Genomic DNA, 24,670 nt, shown 5'->3' with positions numbered 1-24,670 from the left:
TTGGAGGTAGGGTAAGGTAAAGGATCTTTTGTACAGTTTCTGTTCTAGCAAAGAATAGTGGGTTGCCTGCTGTCAGACTCATCTTGCTTCATTTCTATTCGAGGGGAGTTGCTCATGCTATAAGTAGGCGATGATAGGATCCATCCAACAGGGGTCGGCTTGCACGAGGAGCACCTAAACTTCCTCAATGCTAGGTCATGCTAGCTTCTCAACACGAATAGTGCGGGCGAGGGCTGGACCCGATGTGCTTGCCAATTTGGATAGGGCGTCGACCCTCATGTTCTTGACCCGCGAAACTTACAGCAAGACAAAGTGGTGAAAGTGGCGGGCAAGCTCTTGCACCTTGGCCAAGTACTTGGCCATGTTGGGTTCTCTAGCCTCGTACTCACCATTTACTTGATTCACCACCAGTTGGGAATCACTAAAGATTTCAATGTGTTGGGCACGCACTAAGGTCTTTGGCAAGTTGCAATCTGACAAGCAGGGCTTCGTACTCAAATTCATTGTTGGAGGTCGAGAAGTTAAATCTCAATGCATACTCCACCTCATTGTCATTTGGAGAGAGGAGTATGAGGCATGCACTCCACCAAGAAATCCGCCAAGGGTTGCGCTTTGATTGTGAGCCCTGACTGGTATTGTAAGTCAAACTCAGATAGCTTAATAGCCCATTTGGTTAGCCGACCTAAGGTCTCAGGCTTGGAGAGGACAGACTTGAGGGGTTGGCTGGTCAATACTATGATGTTTTGGGCTTGAAAGTATGGTTTGAGTTTCCTAGCTGAGACCACCAGGGCGAAAGCCAACGTCTCCACCTCGGGGTAGCGTGTCTTGGCGTCGTAGAGGACCTTGCTGACATGGTAGATAGGTTTCTGCACTCCTCCTTCTCTCTCTAGAACAGAACTGGCCGCCTCATCTTCGGTTGAGAGGTATAGGAGCAATGTGTCTCCTGGAATGAGCCAAGTTAGCAGAGGGGGTGAGGTGAGGTAAGACTTCAATTCGTCAAAGGCTCATTGGCATTCTTCGGTCCACTGGAAGTCCTTTAGTTTCTTGATGGTTCGAAAGAATGGTAGGTAGCATTTAACCGATTTTGGCATGAATCAGCTGACGACAGCCACTCAGCCAGTGAGCTTCTACGTCTCCTTGATAGATTGAGGTTGTACCATGTCTAGTATGGCCTGAACCTTCTCTGGATTGGCTTAAATACCCCACTGTATGACGACGAAGCCTAAGAATTGGTAAACTTGAGTTGGTAAACTTGGACTTGATCTTGGGTTGGGCCAGACCTGAACCTAAGGTCTTAAGTCATAGTTTTGGGCTTTGGTTGACCCTTATCTAAACACAACCTGCCCACATTGCACTCCTATCCACGATAATTATACCCACATAACATCACAGTTACACATGGGGAACATGCAGGAAGTAGTGTTTTGTTGGTATGCGTGGGTCGAACTCTTGTGGATAGGAGATCATGAATCGTTTAAAAAGGTACCCTTAGTCAAATTTGAAAAATGATATAGTCACATCCGATCTCATTAATTACATATATTTATGATTCACTTGAATTAAGACCAATTAGATTGATGTCATGGAATTAGGTCTTAAGTTGCCAATCATTTTTAACCCAACCTTCATCCCAAAGAAATAAAATTTGATCCCTTTTCCACGTGCATAAATTATGTACACATAGAGAAAGAAAATTGACCAAATTATAGCATATAAGTTATTTTTTTTTTCTTTTTTTATTTTGAATTCATTCACTTGTCAAATTAACATTTATTTGCAAAAGAACACCAATAAATATACTTACCTAAATAACACTTTTCCAAGTGATACTTATTGCATAAATAGACCTGTTCATGGGCCGGGCTTTTGCTTTTCATTTACAGGATTTCTTCAAGCTCAAGCCCGAGCCCGGCCTGACCAACAGGCCTACAACTTGGGCCCAAGCCTGACCCTCATAAAAAGCCTGAAGCCCGACCTAACAGAGGCTGAAATGTAGGGCGACTGATTTCATTGGTGGCACGACTGGTGCCAGTGTCTGAGTTCGCCATCACCGGTGCTTGAGTTCGTTGGTTCCTGAGAATATGCAATAGTGCATGAGAGAGAGAGAGAGAGAGAGAGAGAGAGAGAGAGAGAGAGAGAGAGAACCGGTGCCTGTGCACGCCTATCGCCTTTGAGACTGAGAACGGTGGCTGTTTGCCTGAATTCGCGCTGGTTCTTGAGAGTGAGAATGAGGAGAGAAAGATAAAAAATGAAAAGAGGGAATAAGAAAAAGGTTAATTGACTAGGGTTTACAATAAAATACAAAATGTTGGGCCGGGCTTTTATGACAAATCCCAAGCCCGGCCCATAAAATAGTCGAGCTCAGGCTAAAGTTCATATGCAAGCCCGTCCGGGGGTCAAACCAGATTGGGTTGGCTCATGAGGCTACCTGGCCCATGAAAAGGTCTATGCATAAATGCATTTACCCAAATAATTAACCTATCGCGAGTCTTCAAATAAGAAGAGGAATTAGATAATTTTCCTTAAAATAATAGGTGGAAGGCCACCAACTTGATCCCAAACCATTCCAGATATAACTATCACAAGATGCTTTTGTTTCAATCCTCACAAGCTCTAATCATATAAATATTGATTTCATACTTGAAATGTAAAATGGAGGAAATATCGTTTGTTTCTTAGATTTTAATAATTTAAAGAGAGATATTATGACCGATAGGAGAGGGTGTAAACTACTAAACTAACACGGATAGACTTTTCAGCGGCAGCCAGCGGAACTCAACAACCATGTACATGTGGCATAAGATCAAGCTTTGTTCATACTGCACAAAGTGCTGAGAGAAGTCAACTTACTACAGCACAGGTAGGTTGCAGGTTCGTCGGTTCTTCTCGTTTCCAGTGTCAACTTATTACGTGTCCATCACATTCACAGGGTTATCCAGCCGTTAATTTCAGTTTTTTAACTTGTCGAGAATTTTGAAGTTCTCTTATGTTATAGTGCCACAGTGCCTTCACTTTCCTGATCTTCTACCTTTTGCATTTGACAGCAAAAAGGAATTACTTGAAATTAACGCTTCTCGTAGGTGCCAACCGCTGACTGGCTCAGTTAGTAAAGTAAGATCCCTCGCTGGTTGTAGCGGAGACTCGGGAATTCCGCCTACACCACTCGAGGGTGGGGTTATCAGTTATGGTTTATGGATGGATTTGGGGAGGGGCCTCCGTTGTCTAGTCCCATGAACCCAAAAAATAAAAGGAAAGGGAGTTCATATTTTTTCAGGCTCTCATCAGCCGGTGTATCTATCCATCAAAGTCCCTAGATGTATTTGTAACTGTAAGCGTTTTATTTTTTATTTTTTTAAGTTATAGTTTTTTTTTTTATTTTTTTGAATTTCCTTAGTGGTTCGACCATAAACTTCATTTTTTTTTTCTTTTGCAGCCGTTTTTTGATAGATTTCAGTTTTACGATCATTTTGAACTAAATTGCTTGATTTGGATGGTTTCTATTGAACAGCATATCAGATGAGATGAGATGAATACGACTTCAGGGTTTCGAAATTTGGTTATAGGGGCTTACCAGTAACTATATGGAACTAGATTTCTCCTACCCTTTTCACTTTATTCGGTTGAAATGGGTATAATATTGGTTTCCTTGAATTTCACGTATTCTCAAGTTCTGTTGTTTATGGACTAAATTGTAAATTCATCAGTCTAGCTATCACAAAAAGATTCACCAGTCTAACGTGTTTTTTGATCAGAATATGAACCGGAAAGAAGTTTGAGGCTTTGAACGGCTTCTTTTCTTCTCGTATTCTACCTTCTAAATTACACTTTCTGGATTTCTTTTGGTACCTTATTCAATACTAGATTATTTGCTTTGTTTTTGGGTTATGCTCAGAATTTAAACAAAGATTTGTACGAGTTACACTTTTATTTTGTTTGTATCTTACCCTTTTCTGGCTTGAGTTTGTAGGGAAACCTGCTACTCTTGAATTCCCACCATGTTTTGATCTGATTTGGTTAAAATTTCCATTGGAGAAGTGAAGGATGTATTTACACGCATTTTCATCTTATTACTAGCACATTTTGATATTCCTTGTACATATAATGTAACGGAATCACACTTTTGGTCTTGAATCACTAGAGGCTGAATTTTCCTTTCCCTGTATCCTGTCTTACTAGGAGTTATATTCCATTTCCTTTTATGAAGAATTTTTTGCTTCACTTCTTTGAGTTTTAATAGTTTTCTTTAGCTCTCATGATAGAAATACCAATTGAGCCTGCTATTTGGGGTTTTGGGATGTGTGCAGGAACCCTGGCAATGATTATGGGAGTAGAGGTTCAGCTTTTTTGTCACAATCCAAGGAGAAAATAATGAATTGTAGCACAAGTTTTTGATCTCATAGTTGTTCCTGGGTGTTCTGTTAAAGGACAGAAAACAGCAAAGGTTTATACAATTTGAAATTGAGGTTCTTTGTATCAACGGAACTTTCTTTTCTTTTCTTTTCTGTTATTTTGAGCAGCATTGTATCAATTGAGGTTCTTTGTATCAAGGGAACCTGGAAATTCCCAATTATCTCAATAATGATTTCAGCTAGTTATGGGAAGGGAACAGAGGAAGTTCAGGAAGAACTAGGCTCAAGTCCAATCTCAAATGGTTCTAAAGGAATGGCCAGAGTCCCATTTCACATGTCATCATCTCAAAGAGGACTGCTAGGCCAAGAAAACCCTCAAAAAGGGTCTCCAGATGTTTCAACGGCTCTTCCTAGTAGAGTAGGGATCCTGAAATTTGGTTCAACTGGTCTTTTGGCTTCTCCATCAGCTAAATTCCTGCAAATTGCTGAGGAAAGAGATGAAGTTTCACGTTCAGTTCCTTCTTCTACTAGCCAAGGTTCCCAAAATCGTTTTAATTTGGTCTTTGTTCAGAAAATTGATTGGGCATCTCTGAGGAAAATCTGCAAAGAGTGGGTCAGAAATCCAATAAATTTGGCCCTTCTTGTTTGGATCACCTGTGTTGCTGTCTCTGGTGCTATCCTCTTCCTCGTCATGACTGGAATGTTGAACAATGTCCTACCAAGGAAATCCCAGAGAGATGCCTGGTTTGAAGTCAATAATCAAATCCTCAATGCCCTCTTTACACTTATGTGCCTTTACCAACATCCTAAGCGGTTCCACCACCTAGTGCTTTTATTCAGATGGCGACCAGGGGATATCTCTAGACTCAGAAAGATTTACTGCAAAAACGGAACTTATAAACCCCACGAATGGGCCCATATGATGGTTGTTGTTGTTCTACTCCATGTGAACTGTTTTGCTCAGTATGTCCTGTGCAGCCTTAACTTAGGGTATAGGAGATCTGAGCGACCTGCTATAGGAGTTGGTCTTTGCCTTTCTATTGCAATTGCAGCACCTGCAACTGCTGGACTCTACTCAATTCTTAGCCCTCTTGGAAAGGAATACGAATCTGAAATGGATGAGGAAGCACATGTTCAGATTATCACTAGCTCCCCAAGAAACAAGTCATTAGAGAAGAGATTCTCATTTGCATCAAGAAGTGAGGAAAGGGTTGTTGAGAATAACCCTCAGTGGAGAGGTGGGTTGTTTGATTTCTGGGATGACATCTCTCTGGCATATCTCTCATTTTTCTGTAGTTTTTGCGTCTTTGGGTGGAACATGGAGAGACTTGGGTTTGGAAATATGTATGTTCACATTGCGACTTTTCTTTTATTTTGTATGGCTCCTTTCTGGATTTTCAACCTGGCTGCAATCAATATTGACAATGAAGTTGTTAGGGAGGCATTGGGGGTGACAGGGATCGTGCTTTGTGTATTTGGTTTGCTGTATGGGGGCTTCTGGAGGATCCAGATGAGGAAGAAGTTCAAATTACCTGATAATGGCTTCTGTTGTGGTAAGCCAGCAGTGATTGATTGTGCACAGTGGCTTTTCTGTTGTTCATGCTCTCTTGCCCAGGAAGTTAGGACAGTAGATTTTTATGATATTGTGGAAGATAAATTATATAAAAGGCAAACTGAAGAGGGTTACCGGGCAACACCTTGTGAAGTTGGCTCTTTTCAGTCCACTTCTGGCTCAAGTTCTCTGCTTCAGAACAACTCTAGTCCATCAAAGCCTAGGACGGAAAGCTCATCAAGTCCGAGTGGAATTTCAAAAGAATATTATAATCCTGACATGCGGCTATTCATGGTCGAGGAAGAGTCTTCTACAAAAGGTACAGACAACACAATGTCACCTCCTGTATCTTCATTGGTACAAAGAGATGATAATCAGCAATGTCCTGTTTGAATTGCAATGTATTCTGCAATATACATGATGTTGTGCAGAGATATACTTAAGATAAGTGTTTTGAATTAATCTCTCTTATTTCCTTAGTTAGACATTCTTCATGTTTTTGCTACAATACACCTGTGGTAATTGCGAGTATTTCCCCCTCTTGACCCTCACCTGTTTGGTTTTTGACAAGCTTCCTTATTTCAAGGATATATTGTTCCTTGAGTAATTATCTGTAGGAACATACCTGTTTCAAATGGTTAAGATAATTTCTTTTGGGCATCAAAACTTGGCAATTGCATTGTTCTGTAGGTCAACCATGGTTTCATTTGAGTACTTAAAGAAAAATTAACTGAAACGCTCTGAAGTTTCCTGTGTGTTTTCGATAGTTTTTTTTGAAGAAGGTAAGGTAATGTATTAATCCGCAAAAAGTATGAAAATATACAATCAGCCCAGATCCCTTACAATGCATGACTTTTTTTTTTTTAATTTTTTATTTTTTTAAGAAGCCCATGTATACTGGCCATTCTTCCTGTTGTCTCCCATGAGATCATTGACTCAGCTTAGCAAGGCTAGGAGTGTAGTTGACTCATAAATCATAGGGTCAACTCAGAGTTATGTTACAATTTTAGAGCTTTACAGAATATGATTACATTGGATTATAGAATCAGCCCAGATCCCTGTACAATGCATGACTTTTCTTTTCTTTTCTTTTTGTTGTTGTTTTTTTTTTTTTTTTTTTAAGAAGCCCAAGTATACTGACCATTCTTCCTGTTGTGTCCCATGAACTCATTGACTCAGGTTTTGACTCAGTTCAGCAAGGCCAGGAGTGTAGTTGACTCATAATCATAGGGTCAACTCAGACTCTCAGAGTTATGTTACACTTTTAGAGTTTTACAGAATATGATTACATTGGATTATATTTGGCTTCCATTACAAACTTTAAAACTCCTATAACCACGGAATTATGATCCAAACAGAAAAACTATAATCTACTGATTAGTAAAACAATCATAGGCATATATCATGATTAAATTTTTATTAGTTGGTTTAAACTTTAAAGAGTCACCCCATGCCTGGACAAGGAAGATAGAAGATCTTGGAAGAGGGATCAATCTGGTTCATTCTCAGTCAGATCTTTTTTTCAAGAAGCCAAACTCCCAACCATGCAATTATTTCCCCTGTCAAAAATCTGGTGAGCAACTGTAGCTTCAAAAGTGACTCTCCTAGCATGAACAGTGATGTTAGAGATGTGATAGAATTAAGACTTGGAACCATGCAAATGGAGGAAAGTAGGGAAACAAGAAGTCCAATTGCTTGGTCAAATTGAGAAACTCCATATGTATATATAGCCCAACTTGAGGGGGAGTGTTGTAGTGTGTGTTACTCTTAATGTACTGGCTTTATGTTCTTTTTTTCTTTGGGAGGGGGGTAGTTCTGTCTTTTCTCCTCTTGTTATGGTTGCCCTATTACATATAATAAGAGGGGCTGCTGCCCGCTTGCTTTTGATTCTCCAAAACATTCTTTTCACTTGTCTCTTTTCTCTTTTGCTTACAAGAGCTACCAAACATACCTTATACAAGGGGTTGCAAAGGAGAGAATATATGTAGGCGAGTTAAAAAAAAACATTAAAAAAGTACAACCCTGATATACTCCTCTCAAAGACAAAGCTGAGAAAAGAAAAAGGAAAGAAGTTGGTTGATATATTAGGCTATGGATGGAGACATATTGTCATGGCAGCAAGTAATAAGGGAGGTCTTCTTTGTGCATGGAAGGAAGAAATAAAAGTAGAAGTGAATGATACAAATGAAAAGTCATGTCTAACACTCTAACTAGAAATTTTATCCCACCCACCGAACCATCCTTGGTTACTACCTTTTATCCATGGCCCACCACAAGGAGAAAGGAAAAAAAAGTTTTGGGAGTTGATGACAAATATAGTAAACACATCTAACCTCTCCTGGTTAATTATAGGAGATTTCAGTGATCTTGGGGAAGAATTAGAGTATAGAGGGAAAATGGACAATAGGCAACATGTATCAGTACACCTCCAAAACTTCTAAGACTGCAAAGGCCTAATTGACCTAGTGTTCATTGGCCCTTGTTACACATGGATAAACAAAGAGTTGGGATTAAGTCTGGTGAAGGAGAAATTAGACAAGGTCTAGGCTAATATTTAATGGTGTACTTTATATGATGAGGCCAAGGTATAGCATCTTGCCTCCATAGGGTCTGACCATTGCCCAATACTTTTAAATACAAATCCTTACATTGAAGGCATAAAAAACCCATTCCATTTTCAACCCATGTGGACTCAGAGTGAAGAATGTGAAGAAATAATAAAAAATATCATCACCATCGTTGTCATCGTTGCTGTCGTCATCATCATCATCATCTAAGCCTTGCCCCAACTATATGGGGTTGGCTACACAATAAAAATATGGCATAATAATAAGGACTGCTTTGGATAGATCCAACATAAAATTCAAGAAAATGCGATGCAAATAGAGGATCTAGAGAAGGAAGACAATGTGGGCAATACTAAATCGATAAACCAATTGAAACAACAATAATTTGCATGGCTCAAAAGAGAGGAGCAAATGTGTCAACACAAATCATGTTAGTTATGGATAGAGCAAGGTGGTAAAAATACAATTTTTTTTTTGATAAATAATACAAACTTTTTCTTTTTTAATCTCATGGTCAAAGAAGATGAAGAATGAATGTTATTGAGTGGCTCAAAGATGATAATGTAAGGAGCTAACTTTCAAGGAATGAGATAGAAGATTGTCTCCAAAAAGAATATTTGAAGGCAGCTGGCTTGGAGGTGATTGGTGAAATCAATAGGGCAGAGGAGAATGGTAGCATAAGTAGGGAGGAAAGAAAAAGAAGAGACTTGGCTAAAAGGGAGTTCAACAAATGGAGGCAGAGTTCAAGGTGTCTGTGGTTGAAGAAGTCCCTTTCTAAGGAAGAAGTGTAGGAAGTGGTAAAAGGTTTAGAGGGGGATAAGGCCCTGGGGTGGATCCAATGGGTTCACACTCATTCTATAAGAAATGTTGGGGAATCGTGAAACAAGATGTAATGAATGTGTTAAGGGAGTTACATGAAAGGGGTGCTCTTGAAAGAAGTTTAAACCACACTTTTATCACCTAAAAAGAAAGGGGCAATGAAGTTGAGTGATTTTAGACCCATTAGTCTAGTGAGTAGTGATATGAACGCGTTCCTCGGGAAGAAATATCATCACCGCCGGCAGCAGCAGTGATCCGATGTTCTCATCCTATCCAATTCGGCAACAACAGTCTTATCCATTCGGAAGATTAGATTAGACTATCTTGTTGTTCTTATCTTATCTTATTAAGTTAGTAGATTAGATTATCTTATCTTATTAGATTAGGATTAAGAGAGACTTATCTTATCCTATCAGTCTTATCTTATCAAGATAGAGCTGGAGGTCTCCCTATTTAGCAAGGAGTCTCCTTAAGAACAGGACTCTTGTAATCTCCTATTTAAGGAGCCACTATTATTGAATGAAGGCATCGGATATTCAGTCAAGAAGAGAGTAAGGAGAGTTGGTGATCTCTTGAACAAATCACCAAGGCGCCAAGATAGGTACCTCAAGAAAAGGAAGGGACAAGGGAAAACAGGAGGTTTTCCCCGTGGACCGACCTGTGACGAGATCCTATTCGCGGGCCCTCAACAACTTGGTATCAAAGCAAGGCGTCATGGGTGATTTGGAGCAGCTGCCGTCCAGGGTCCACGAACTCGAGCACCAGCTCAGAAGTACGTGAGATCAAGGATGAAGTTAGGGAGCTACGACGTTTGATGGAGTTATTCCTTTCTAACAAAGAGAGGAACACAGAAGGGGTGATAGCCACGAGCGGCCACCGACTAGATCTGCCTGAGTCTTCCGACGAACAGCAGTTCGTCAACCAGGGGGCCGCGGTCATTCCCAAGTACAACAGGTTGGAATTCCCGTCGTACAACGGCAGCGGAGATCCCTTGGGCTGGCTGTACCGGTGCGAGCAATTTTTTCGAAATCAATGGACAGACGACTGGGACAAGGTAAGCCTAGCCGCCTTTCACCTAACAGAGGAAGCGCAACTCTGGTTCTATCGATTAGAATAGGAAGAACCCGGGCTCAGTTGGACCCAATTCAAGTCCTACTGCCTTCTTAGGTTTGGGCCCCCACTGACAAGCAACCCCTTAGGCGAGCTAATTAACCTTAAACAAACTGACACAGTGGCAGAATACCAGCGCCAGTTCCAGACCCTCCTCGCCAGTGCATCTTCAGTGCGACCGGACCAGCAGGTAGACATGTTCACCGCAGGGTTAGCAGAACCCCTACGGGTGGACGTGGAGATGCAGAATCCCCCCAACCTGGTTACAACCATGAACTTAGCCCACGCGTTCGAGCGCAAGCTGCAACTCAGCCGCGGGACCTACAATATGGGATGTCCGCTGACTTCATGGGCACCCCCGAAATCAGCGCAGCGACCCCTTCTTCTGCAACTAGCCGGGAACTGAGGCCTCACACAAACAACATCTCCAGATTGACAGCAAGTGTAGGAAGCAACATAGTAGCTCCACCCATTAAGCGTTTGACCAGGGCCGAGATGGCAGAGCGCCGAGCGAGGGGCCAATGTTTCAACTGCGACGATCTCTACTCGGCGGGACATAGGTGCAAGAGGCTTTTCTGCCTCCTAGTGGATGAGCAAGAGGAGGATGAAGAAGAACTTGTCGTATTCGAGCCAGAGATCTCTCTCCACGCGCTCACCGGAGTAAAAACCTCTCAGACCATGCAGTTGCAGGCACAAATAGCAGGTAATCCGGTACGCATACTCGTCGATTCAGGGAGCACACACAACTTCATAAGTGAGTAAGCCGCCCTTCAGTTAAAACTACCAATGGAATTCCGGCCATGACTACAGGTAGCTGTCACAAACGGTGAAAGGGTTCACAGTCCCGGAATTTGTAAGGACGTCCAGATACAGGTCGACTCTGAACTATTCTCTGCTGATTTATTCGTACTTTCCTTGGATGGTTTCGATATTGTTCTTGGGGTCAAATGGTTGATCACCCTAGGTCCAATTTTATGGGACTTCAGCGCCCTAACAATGACATTCCACTTGAATGGGAAGCAAGTCTCTTGGCAAGGTTGTAGGGTAAAGGAGAGGACACCACAGGTTCATGCGCTTCAGACAGAAACAACGCATACGACAGCCATGGAAAGACTCCTCGCCGAATTTTCAGACGTGTTCCAGGAACCCAAGGGACTCTCTCCTCCCCGAGCATGCGATCATCGAGTCCCTCTGGTGGCGGGTTCAGAACCAGTCGTTGTCCGGCCTTATCGCTACCCTCACCTACAAAAGGACGAAATAGAAAAACAATGTGCCGAGATGCTGAAACAAGGGATCATATGCAATAGCCACTCCCCCTTCTCTTCGCTGGTTCTGTTGGTAGCGAAACAGGATGGAACTTGGATATTCTGTGTTGACTACATCGAGCTCAATAGCCGGACGATCAAGGATAAGTTTCCTATTCCCGTTGTGGACGAACTGTTGGACGAGCTGCATGGTGCCCAGTACTTCTCCAAGTTGGACCTCAGGTCCAGGTATTTCCAGGTCCGAATGGCTCCCGGAGACGTGGAGAAGACTGCCTTTCGAACCCACCACGGTCACTTTGAATTTTTAGTCATGCCATTCGGTCTCACCAACGCCCCATCCACATTCCAGTCATTGATGAACGAGGTGTTTCAGCCCCATCTGCGCAAATTTGTTTTAGTATTCTTTGATGACATTCTCGTTTACAGTAAATCATTGGTGGAACATGTGCACCATCTGCGGACCGTTTTCGAGCTCCTGTGCCAACACAAACTCTTCCTAAAACGGTCCAAGTGCTCCTTCGGAGAGCGACAGGTTCTTTATCTAGGTCACGTCATCCACGAGCAAGGTGTGACAGTCGACAGTTCCAAAATTCAAGCTATCAAGGAATGGCCCAAGCCTCAATCCGCCAAGGCCTTTCGCGGGTTCCTAGGGTTAACAGGTTACTACCGCAAATTTGTGCAGAATTATGGCCTGTTGGCTGCCCCATTAACCAACCTGCTAACGAAAAATTCCTTCGGTGAGATGACGTAGCCGATGCAGCTTTTTCGACATTAAGAGATGCCATGTCCTCCACCCCAGTTCTGCAATTACCGAATTTCGCTCTCGAATTTACAGTCGAGTGCGATGCATCTGGAATGGGTATCGGGGCCGTATTACAGCAACAAGGGCACCTGATTGCCTTCTTTAGCCGCAAGCTGGCCGACCGACATTTGAAACTTCCAGCTTATGAGCGTGAACTAATCGGGCTAGCTAGAGCCGTCCAACACTGGAGGCTGTACTTGTGGGGGCGGTCATTCGTCGTCAAAACCGACCACTATAGCCTCAAGTACTTGTTGGAGCAACGACTCACCACTTCTCCTCAGCAGCATTGGGTTAGCAAACTGCTTGGGTTTGATTTTCGGGTGGAATACAAGGCGGGATCCTCGAATCGCGCAGCTGATGCTTTGTCTAGACGCGATGAGGACGCGATGTCTCTGTGTGGAATTTCCCAACCCCGGATCTCTCTGTTAGACGACATCAAGAAGGCAATGCCACAATCACCTGAATGGTCGCTCCTTGTACAGAAAATTCAGTCCGGGGCCGCCGACTCCAATTGGTCCCTTTATGACGGGTTGGTACTGTATAAAGGCCGGGTACATCTCCCACCAGACTCCCCGTTGATTCCCGCCATCGTCTCCAGCATCCATAACTCCACCCATGAGGGCATTCAGAAAACGCTGCACCGCGTCCGGGCTGATTTCCATTAGCGAGGTATGAAGACTTCTATTCGGGATTTTGTCCAAAATTGCTCCACGTGCCAACAACATAAATGGGAAATCCTGCACTCGGCAGGCCTCCTTCAGCCCCTTTCGATCCCAACACAGATCTGGGCCGACATCTCCATGGACTTCATCGAGGGGCTACCCAAGGTAGGCGGCAAATCAGTCCTGTTCGTGGTGGTGGATCGCTTCTCTAAATATGCCCACTTCATTCCTCTATCACACCCGTACAGCGCCATTTCGGTTGCCCTCACCTTCTTTACGCATGTTTTCCGCTTAGATGGGTTACCGGAATCCATCGTCAGCAACAAGGACCCGATTTTCACTAGTGCCTTCTAGAAGGAATTGTTTCGGCTACATGGCACAACCCTGGCCTTCTCCTCTGCATATCATCCACAGACCGACGAGCAGACGGAGGTGGTAAACTGCACGATCGAGATGTATCTCCGTTGCTTCGTGGGGGATCAACCGCGACGGTGGGTGGATTGGCTTCCTTGGGTCGAGTACTGTTACAACACTGCCTACCATTCTTCCCTTGGCATGACCCCTTTTCGCGTCGTCTATGGCCGGGACCCTCCTCGCTTGTTATCCTATTAACCCGGTTCTACTCGTTTGGAGGAAATTGATCGCTCCTTACAAGAACGCGATGCCCTTCTAGCCGACGTACACCTTCGCTTACAGCAGGCCCAGCTCCGCATGAAGCTCACTTATGACCAGCACCATTGGGAATTGTCGTTCGAACCGGGACAATTTGTTTGGTTGAAACTCCAGCCCTACCAGCAACGCTCCTTGCGCCACAGGGCTGCCCCTAAACTGGCCCCTAAATTCTATGGCCCCTTCAAGGTTCTGCGGCGGATTGGCACAGTGGCATACCAGCTGGAATTACCGGAGAACAGTCGGATTCATGATGTTTTTCACATCTCCTTGCTAAAACCATTTACGGGTGTTCCTCTGGACCAAATCCCCTCCCTGCCACCCTTGAAAGAAGGCAAACTTATTCCCCAGCCTAGGGCTCTCATCCGCTCTCGTATCAATCGAGCTATTCTTGAAGTTTTGGTGGAATGGGACAGCCTACCATCAGCCGAAGCCACTTGGATCCCCTTGACCGAGTTCCAAGTCACATATCCTGAGTTCGAGCTTGAGGACAAGCTCTTAGTCCAGGAGGGGAGTAATGATATGGACGCGTTCCTCGGGAAGAAATATCATCGCCGCCGGCAGCAGCAGTGATCCGATGTTCTCATCCTATCCAATTTGGCAGCAACAGTCTTATCCATTCGGCAGATTAGATTAGATTATCTTGTTGTTCTTATCTTATCTTATTAAGTTAGTAGATTAGATTATCTTATCTTATTATATTATGATTAAGAGAGACTTATCTTATCCTATCAGTCTTATCTTATCAAGATAGAGCTGGAGGTCTCCCTATTCAGCAAAGAGTCTCCCTAAGAACAGGACTCTTGTAATCTCCTATTTAAGGAGCCACTATTATTGAATGAAGGCATCGAATATTCAGTCAAGAAGAGAGTAAGGAGAGTTGGTGATCTCTTGAACAAATCACCAAGGCGCCAAGATAGGTACCTCAAGAAAAAGAAGGGACAAGGGAAAACATGAGGTTTTCCCCGTGGACCGACCCGTGACGAGATCCTATTCGTGGGCCCTCAACAAGTAGCTTGTACAAGATACTAGCAAAACTTTTGGAAAATAGAATGGCAAAAGTGGTATCATGTCTGATTGTTGAATCTCAAGGTGTGTTCATCAGAGGAAGATTGATTGTGGATGGAGTGCTCATTGCAAATGAAATAATAGACTCAAGGAGAAGAAGTGGTCGTGCGGGTTTGCTGCGTAAAGTGGATATGAAGAAAGCCTATGACCATGTGAATTGGAAGTTCTTGGACTACATGTTAAAGAGGATGAATTTCGCCGAGAAATGGAGAAATTGGATAAAAGTGTGTTTATTTTCCTCATTGTTCTCAATGCTTGTAAATAGAAGTTCTTTTGTGCTGTTTCAGAGTTCTAGCGGTTTAGGACAAGGGGATACCCTCTCCCCACTTCTATTCATGTGTGACAGAAGCCCTCTCTAGGCTTGTAGGGAGAGCTCGACTGGGATGGCTAGTGGAAGGTTTCCATGTAGAGAATGGGGATGTGGAGATTGCTCTGCTGCAATTTGCCGATGACACTCTTTTTTCTATGATGCTTCATGGGAGTAAATTTGGAATGTGAAGGCAGTTTTAAGATGGTTCGAGGTGGTCACTGGTTTGCATATTAACATTCTAAAGAGTGAAATAATGGCTGTTGGGGAAGTTATAAACTTGGAAGCATGTGCTAATGATTGGGGTTGCAGAGTTGGTAAACTCCCAACAAAATACTTGGGTATACCTTTGGGCGAAAATTGTAAATCCAATACCATTTGGGAGCCCATCATTGAAAAAGTGGATAGAAAATTGGCTTCTTGGAAGACCAAATACTTATCAAAAGGGGGCAAAGTCACTCTAACTAGAAGTGTTTTGTCTTCCCTTCCCATTTATTACTTGTCTTTATTCCTAATTCTGGCAAGTAGGGCTACTATGTTAGAAAGAGATATGAGAGAATTCCTCTGGAGGGGGTGGAAGGAGGAGTCAAAATGTCATCTGGTGAGCTGGAAGAAAGTCTGTTGCTCCAGGGAAAATAGGGGTTTAGGAATCAGATCAGTAAAAGAGGTCAACACTACCTTGTTAGGGAAGTGGTTGTCGAGATACACTGACCAACTGGACAGGCTGTGGAGAAGGTTAATTGTATCCAAGTATGGTTCTATCCACAGGGAATGGGAGACAGGAGAAGTAAGATTGTCTTATGGGTGTTCAATTTGGAAGGCAATTCGGAAAATTCATCCACAGTTTTTTAAGGGTATGGAGTATGAAGTGGGCAATGGTCAGAGGGTGCTTCTTTTGAAGGATTACTGGTGTGGGGATGGTCCATTAAGAGTCTTATTCCCTGATTTGTTTGAGATTGCTATAAATAAGAATGCACCAATGGCTGGTTGTTTGGAGAAGCAAAATGGGCATTGTATTTGGAACCCCCAATTCTTGAGGAATTTGAATGACTGGGAGGTGGCTTCTTTGGTTAGTCTGCTTCAGATTCTTTATGACTCAGGAGCACTGGAGCAGGGGAAGACAAAAGAAAATGGTTATTTGAGAAATCAGGGACCTTCTCTTTAAAATCTTTTTACAACAACTTGATGAGGAGGACCTTTCTTTCTTTCAAGTGACAGGATTTGGATAAGGACTATTCCGTCTATTAGAATTCGGTCTACCCTTGAAATCTGTTTAGAGTGAAAACAGAAAAAATAAAAGAAAGTGGAAAAGAGAGAGAAGAAGAAGAAGAGAAGAGAAGAGAATAGGAGAGAAAGTTCTGGTTCGAACAAGAGAGAAAATCAGTCTCTCCCATTTGGCCAGATTTGTTTCTATATTTCTATTAATCTGGAAATGACACCTTTGCCCCTACTTAAGTGAGGGACATAAGATCTAACATAACTTTACACATCAACAACTAAAACATAAGCATAAAGACAAAAATACCCCTACATAGTCGACATTAACACTCCCCCTCAAGCTGGTGAGTATATATCATATAATCCTAGCTTGTTACATATGTAGTCCACTCTTCCCCGACTCAACCCTTTGGTAAACAAGTCTGCCCACTGGTTTCCTGTGTTAACATATGCAGTATCTATCACTCCACTCAGCACCTTCTCTCTCACAAAGTGGTAGTCAACCTCTATGTGCTTGGTTCTCTCATGAAACACTGGATTAGAGGAAATATGGACTGCAGCTTGATTGTCACAGTGGAGCTTCATTGGAGTGTCAACAGTGTATCCCATCTCCTGTAGAAGGTTCCTTAGCCACACTAATTCACAAGTAGTATGTGCCATAGCTCTATATCTTGCCTCTACACCGCTTCTTGCCACAATTGTCTACTTACTTTTCCATGACACCAGATTACCCCCAAGAAAAGTACAATAGCCTGTAGTAGATCTCCTGTCGGATATAGAGCCAACCCAATCAACATCAGTATATCCTTCTATTTTAAGTTTTCCACCACTTCTATATATCAAACCACGACCAGGAGCCCCCTTTAAATACCTCACAATCCTTAGAACTGCATCCCAATGTGGAACTCGAAGTTTCTGCATGAACTGACTTACCACACTAACCGTAAATGAAATGTCTGGCTGAGTAATGGTTAGGTAGTTCTGTTTACCTATAAGCCACTGGTACCTGCCAGGGTCTTCAAACTCTTCACCCATATCACTGCTCATCTTAGTGTTTGTTTCCATAGGTGTTTCAGCTGGTTTAGCACCTAACAAAACTGTTTCTTCCAACAAATCAAGGACATATTTCCTTTAACATAAGTTAATACCATGCTTAGACCTTGCTACTTCTATCCCCAAGAAATATTTTTGTTTACCAAGGTCCTTTGTTTGAAAATGTTCCTGTAGAAAGGTTTTCAACCTATCAATTCCCACTTTATCATTTCCAGTGATAACGATATCATCTACATACACCACCAATAGGATCTTTCCAGCTTGAGAGTCATGACTGAAGACTAAATGGTCAACTTGGCACTGTTTCATACCAAACTTCTTTACCACCTCACTGAACTTATCAAACCATGCTCAAGGAGACTGTTTTAAGTCCATAAATGGCCTTCTTTATTTGGCGCACCTTACCATCCTCCCCCTGAGCAACAAACCCCGGTGGTTGCTCCATATAGACCTCCTCAAGAAGATCACATGTAAGAAAGCATTTTTGATATCAAACTGAACCAATCTTAGCAACCGGGGAGAAGGTCTTTGTGTAGTCAATACCATAGGTTTAGGAGTACCCTTTAGCAACCAGTCTAGCTTTCAGCCATTCTACACTACAATCAGGTAAGTACTTAACAGTACAAACCCACTTACAACCGACAACCTGCTTACTAGGAGGAAGAGTGGTGAGGTCCCATGTATGATTATGAGTTAGAGCTGAGAATTCTTCTTCCATTGCATGGCGCCACCTTGGAGAGTCAAGGGCTTCCTGGACATCCTTAGGGACAACAACAGAGGATAACAAGGAGATAAACTGGTGATGGGAAGCAGAAAGGTGAGTGAGAAACATAATTAGAAATAGGATGAATGGTACAACTGCGTTTACCTTTCCGCAAGGCAATGGGAAGATCAAGTTTAGATACTAGGGTTGGGGCTGGTGTGGGGACAATTGCTGGATCTGTTGACGATGATGGAGCTGGAGGAGGAGTTGGTACATGTTGGCGATGTGTATACACTTGACGAATAGGTGGCCGTTCAACAGGTGGTGGCACTGGAGACAAGGACTTGGTCACAGCTGGAACAAGAGGAACAGATTTGCAACTGGAAGAGGAAGAGGAGGAGGTGATGAGGAGGAAGAAACATCACTTGACCCCAAGAAAAACGGAGTAGACTCAAAGAAAGTAGCATCAACACACACAAAGGAACGTCGAGAGCTAGGATGATAATACTTATACCCTTTCTGAGTCCAGGAATAAGCCAAGGAAGATGTACTTAATGGACTGTGCATCTAACTTGTCCCTTCCTGGCTCTAGATTATGAACGAAACAGACACACCCAAAAACCCGAGGAGAAAGAGGAAACAGAGACAAGGTAGGAAACAAAGTGGTGAATGGAGAATGACCATCAAGGATAGATGTGGGCATTCGGTTAATCAGGAAGCAAGAAGTAAGCACCGCATCACTCCAAAAAGGTTTGGGTACATTCATGTGGTGCATGAGGGATCGAGCAGTTTCCAAAAGATGACGATTCTCTCTCTGCCACCCCATTTTGTTGTGGGGTGTAGGTACATGAAGTTTGATGAATAATGCCATGTTGGTCCAAATATTCTTGAAATGATGTAGAGAAATATTCACGGCCATTATCGGAACGGAAAATTTTAATGTGGACACCAAATTGGTTGCGAATTTCAGCATAAAACTTTTGGAAAATGGCAAACAATTCACTCCTTTCTTTCATTAAATAAAGCCACACCATCCTTGAATAATCATCAACAAAAATGACAGTATTTATATCTATTGTATGACATTACTTTATAAGGACCCCAAACATCTGAATGAACCAAAGAAAAAGGACTCAACATATGTTTATCAACCCTAGGACTAAAGGGAACACGATGATGTTTCCCTAACTGACACGATTCACAATCCAAAATAGAAAGATGTCTCAACGAAGGAACCAGAGAGTTTAGAACTTTCAGCGAAGGATGAGCAAATCGATAGTGCCACTGGAGAGGAGAAAGAGATGACTGGAGAGCTGTTGACGTACTTCCACCACTGTCAAGATAATACAATCCACCAGCTTCATGCCCTCCACCAATCTTCATCCCCGTTTTGAGATCCTGAAAAACACACGAAGGGTAAAAAGTAATAATGCAATTAAGAGACTTGGTCAACTTACTAACTGACATAAGGTTAAATGGAAATTTAGGGACATACAAAACTGATGATAAGGGTAAAGGGTCCATGTTAACATTACCAACACCACAAATGGAGGATGTGGAACCATTTGCAAGAGTAACATATTGTGATGTTGGGCAATGAGAGAGGGAAGAAAACACACTTGGAGTTCCAGTCATGTGATCGGAGGCTCCATAGTCAATAGTCCAGGGATTGGGTGTGGATGCTAGACAAGCCATACCTGAGTGTGCAAGAGTGGCTGTGTTCTGTTGAGGTGTGGCCTAGACAAACCTCTCATACTCATCACGGGGAACACTCATCATCTCCTTCCCGGGAACATCTGTGGATGTAGATAGCATCTGATTAGCTGAATGACTCTCCTGTCTGAAGCTACTGTCACTGGTCATGGCATGATTGTCCCAAGTTGAAGGTGGACCATGCAAATCATAGCAATAATTAATGGTATGTCCGTCCATACCACAATGTGTACATCTCCTCGAACCCGAACTACATCCTTTGCCACGGATTCCCCCTGAATCTCGACCTCTAGTACGACGACCACCACGGTTATATGTAGGTCCACCACCACCACTACGACCATATATTGGTCCATTGCTACCACTACAGCCAGACTGAGCTCCTCGAGCTCCACCTCCAACACCACGGCCCCTTGATACTACAAAGGCTGATCTGCCGGAAACACTAGAGTTCTCGGTAGATCCAATAGAAATCCTCCTAGGTTGAACAAACACCTCTTTTAAGGAAGAGATAGCTGATCCTCCTAGTATCTAAGCCTGCACTGGTTCATATTCAGATTTCAGCCCCATGAAAAATCAAGTCACATCTAGTTGCTCTTTCTGCTGTTGCTGAATTTTGACATCAGAGGTGAGGAGGGGGTGATAAACATTCAACTCATTATGAATGTTTCTCATACTAGCATAATACTACTCAAGACTCTGATTACCCTGTTGCAAATTAAAGTATTCCTGATACAACTGATATACTCTAGTTGTGTTGTCTTGACCCGAATACAACTTCTTAGCATGGTCCCACACTTCCTTGGCAGTATCAAGAAACATGAAATTCACACTAATCTTGGGTTCCATACCATTCCATAACCATGTGATAATTTGTGCATCTTCTTGTTCCCAGTCATTATACTCATGAGAATTAGTGGAGGGTTTTTCCTCCTTTATGTGTTTCACCTTCTTCTTTGCCTTAAGAAAGACTTTTACAGATTTAGCCCAAGGTACATAATTTTCTCCATTCAGTTTAGTAGAGGTCATCTGAACATTCAGGTAGTCAGTAGGGACCACCACACTAGTTTTACTGTCACTGTTGTCTCCCATTGCTGAACTCTGTTATTGCTGAATTCGGCACACTGCACACTAAACCACACTACACACTGAACAACACTGTTTTCAGCACTTATTATTGCTGAAAACTGCACTCTCTACACCACAACCCTACCACACGACTGCCTGAAAACTCACCACACTGTTTGAGGATCACTCCCCCTTCGAATCACACTGAAACTTGCATAAACCCTAACACACTCCCCCTTCGAATCACCATACAATCTGAAACAAACTTATCATTTGGTTCACAACAAAAAACTGCATAGAAACCTCTTACCTAATCACCAGAAAATCAGACTACACTAGGCACCCACTGCATCACACGAATCAGCCCTCTTCCCTTCATCGATTACGGGAGGGCTTCTCACAAACCACAACAACCAACCACGAACTGCACGACTGGAGGCATAGAAACCTCCAAGGGAAGAGGGCGATCACTCCTTTTCAGCCCTTTCCCTTATCTCCAATTGATGGCGAAGAAAACAAGAGAAAACCTTAGACTGGGTGCGCAAAGAAGAGAATTCTGGGCAGTTTCGATTTGCTCAGTTTGGCTCTAATACCATATTAGAATTTGGTCTGCCCTTGAAATCTGTTAGAGTGATAACAACAAAAATAAAAGAAAGAGGAAAAGAGAGAGAAGAAGAAGAAGAAGAAGAAGAAGAAGAAGAAGAAGAAGAAGAAGAAGAGAAGAGAATAGGAGAGAAAGTTCTGGTTCGAATAAGAGCGAAAATCAGTCTCTCCCATTTGGCCAGATTTGTTTTTATATTTCTATTAATCTGGAAATGACACCTTTGCCCCTGCTTAAGTGAGGGACATAAGATCTAACATAACTTTACACATCAACAACTTAAACATAAGCATAAAGACAAAAATACCCCTACATAGTCGATATTAACACCATCTAAACTGTTCTTTTTTTTTGGTCTGCGGTTCTGGACAAGATCCCTAATTAGGGACAGTTTAGTTAGAAGAGGGGTACAAAGGTGGCAGATATGGCTTGCACACTACGCAATGGAAGTGTGGAATCTTCTAGCCATTTGTTGCTACATTGTGGTTTTACTTACTGGATTTGGATAAGACTGTTGGATTTGTGTAGTGTGGTGCAAAAGAAATAGTAGAATTTTTGAAGGGAGACAAAGTACAAAAGAAGAGGTGTATAGACGGATTTAGGGAATGGTGCATTCCTGGTTGGAAAATCTCCCATTGTTCAAAAACAGACATTTATGTTCTTTTTTTGATCAATTCCTCTTTGTAAGGAGCTTATAGTCTTTTTGGTTTGGGGCTGGTTGTACCAGGTATATTGGTTCTTTCCTCTTGTACCAATTCTCTTTGTACAGGGTTCCATAGTTGTATGGTTTTAAGATTATTAATGAAATTACTTTACCTTACAGTTTCAAAGAAAAAAAAAAGATGAAGAGCAAAAAGAAGATCTACTGAGATGGTCATTAGAAGTTAAGGAGGTGGTTTTCCAATTGGGACCAAGCTCCTAGGCCAGGTGGATTCACTACATTATTTTATCAAAAATGTTGGGATGTAGTGGAAAATGAAGAAACTCAAATAATCCAAAAATTGTTTAGTAATTGGAGTTTTATAATAGAAATAAATCACATAAATCTAATATTCATACCCATACTTGTTGGACCTGAAAAGCCCATTTCAATTCCAACCAATTGGGCTGTGTAATGTTTGTTATAAAATTATTGTTAAGTTCTTAGGAAATAGATTCAAGCAGCTATTGTCTATTCTAATTGCTTCAAATCAAGATGGATTTGTGCAAGGGAGATAATTACTATCGACATAATCTTAGCCAAATAAATAATTCACTCAGTGAAGAAAATAAAGGAAAAAGAGGCTGGGTGGCCATCAAAATTGATAAGGCAAATCTTTTGATAGAATGAACTGGAAGCTCATTCTAAAAGTTTTGGAAATCATGGGCTTTCCTCCTCTTTGGATCCAAATGCTTTCTCAATGCCTTACAACTGCCACCTATTCTATATTATTGTAACCACTACACGTTTCTTTGAAACAAAGAAAAGGCTTAGACAGGGAGGCCCCTTATCTACATACTTGTTCATCTTTGGCATGCAGGTTTTAACATCAATGCTACAAAAAGCTAAAGAAGAAGGCTCCATAGAAGGAATAAAAAATTGCAAAGGTGCTCCTTCAATGATACATCTCTTCTTTGCTGATGAATGTTCCCTCTTCTGCAAAGCAGAGCCCTCTCAATTGCAAATGTTTAAAGGAATCATGGAATTTTTGAGGAGATGGAAGGACAACACATATAGAAGACATCAAAGATATCTTTGGCATCTTATGGGACTGAAGCAAAGGAGCCTAAATGATAAATATTTAGGTTCTAAACTTTGGGCGGGAAAAATAAATGGAGGGAGTATGAAGAGGTAGTAGAAAGAGTTAAGCAGAGGATTGAAGCATAGCAAGTCAAAACACTGTCACAAGCTGGAAGAACAACACCAATTCAATCTGTAGTTTAAGCTATTCCTATGTATCAATAGCAAACAATCTTGCTTCTGGTTAAAATTTTAAAAGAATTGGAGATTGAAAAAAAACCAATTTTGGTGGAAAGGAAAAGCAAGAAGAAAGGGACTTTGAACTATAGAATGGAGAAAGGTAGAACAACCCAAAAATGAGGGAGTTGGGTGGAAATGCTTTTTGATATATATAAGATATCAAAAAAAAAAAAAAGAAGCCTAGTAATATGGTAGCAAGTAAAATGAGACAGGAAGGAAATGTGGTGATAAAAAATTGTCCACCAAGCAGGTTAAGGGATTAGTTTTTTTGGGCCTAACACAGTATGGTGATGTAAATTGAAGTTAGTTTAATGAATTATTGTCCTTTTTTTTGCCAAAATAACAGATGCCCTTTATCACATTGCTTCTCCATTGCAAAGTTCATTCATAAAAAGCTAGCAGACTCTGGATCAAATTTTGATTGTTGATTACGTAGTAGAGAATATAAAAACTCTAGCAAAAGTGGTAGCAGGTAAAAAGTATAGCTTTGGAAAGAGCATAAAATCATGCCAATTGGGGATTCTTTGATTTTCATTTTGGAAAAGTTAGGTTTTGAATAATGTTCCTGTATTAGTTAAGTCCACTTCGATCTGGGATCTGTAACTTGTCCTAAAATCTGAGCAGCTACTTGTGGCTGGCTCTTTTGTTGTACTGAGTTATTTTCTGATTCAATAATTATTACTTTACCTTTGAAAAAAAAGTTAGGTTCTGAATAGAGATGGAGAAGGTGGATGAATGGAAAGATGGTGTCTTTTGTTTGTTTATCTATCCTTATTAGTGGTTAATCAGAGTTGTTTCCCCCAAGGCTAATCAAAAGATGAAAAAGGGGAGAAAGGAATGAAGGGGTTGCAGAAGGGTAAGGAGAAAATAACTTTTAGAAGGTGATACATGGACTCTACTAAATGGATGATGTGTTCATATTGGACATGTGTTATGTGTCACAGTCTGACACTCCACAGGTTCTTAGGACACTTCTATGTAAAATTTCCCTTTTATCTCCTAGATTATTTGACATAAATGAATAGCTAATTTATAAAATGAATGCCATTTTTCATATCCAAAAGTTACTTGGTAACAAAGGCAACATTTTATACCCCATTTTGCAGGTATACAATGTTTTGATGAAAAATGAAATATTTTAATAGTGTACATTTCCATAAACATGTCTGTGAGTCCATCTTTTC

General features: G+C 41.8%; 1 protein-coding gene across 6 annotated transcripts; it reads left to right on the top strand.

Moving 5' to 3' along the window:
- The first annotated feature begins 2,709 nt into the window (after window positions 1-2,709).
- Window positions 2,710-24,228, top strand: LOC104602489 (uncharacterized). 6 transcript variants are annotated; one of them, XM_088898681.1, is made up of 3 exons: window positions 2,918-3,328; window positions 4,305-6,220; window positions 7,081-7,133. In XM_088898681.1, the coding sequence occupies exons 2-3, from the start codon at window positions 4,579-4,581 to the stop codon at window positions 7,116-7,118; spliced, it is 1,680 nt and encodes a 559-aa protein (XP_088754807.1). In that variant the 5' UTR covers window positions 2,918-3,328; window positions 4,305-4,578; the 3' UTR covers window positions 7,119-7,133. The 6 variants fall into 6 exon arrangements, with proteins under 6 accessions (XP_010264492.2, XP_010264493.2, XP_088754807.1 ...); XM_010266193.3 differs by lacking the exon at window positions 7,081-7,133 and adding an exon at window positions 23,047-24,228 and having other exon boundaries at window positions 2,919-3,328; XM_088898680.1 differs by lacking the exon at window positions 7,081-7,133 and adding an exon at window positions 3,509-3,629 and having other exon boundaries at window positions 2,919-3,328; window positions 4,305-6,452.
- Window positions 24,229-24,670: the final 442 nt, after the last annotated feature.

This window comes from Nelumbo nucifera, chromosome 2 (assembly GCF_055504915.1).
Source record: "Nelumbo nucifera cultivar China Antique chromosome 2, China Antique-T2T, whole genome shotgun sequence".
In the NCBI taxonomy this organism is placed as follows: domain Eukaryota; kingdom Viridiplantae; phylum Streptophyta; class Magnoliopsida; order Proteales; family Nelumbonaceae; genus Nelumbo; species Nelumbo nucifera.
Note: the sequence above shows the minus strand (reverse complement) of the source record. Positions and strands in the feature narration are given on the sequence as shown.

Excerpts from the sequence above, each read along its gene's own strand:
- LOC104602489 (XM_010266190.3), top strand. The coding sequence starts at position 4,579 with ATGATTTCAGCTAGTTATGGGAAGGGAACAGAGGAAGTTCAGGAAGAA.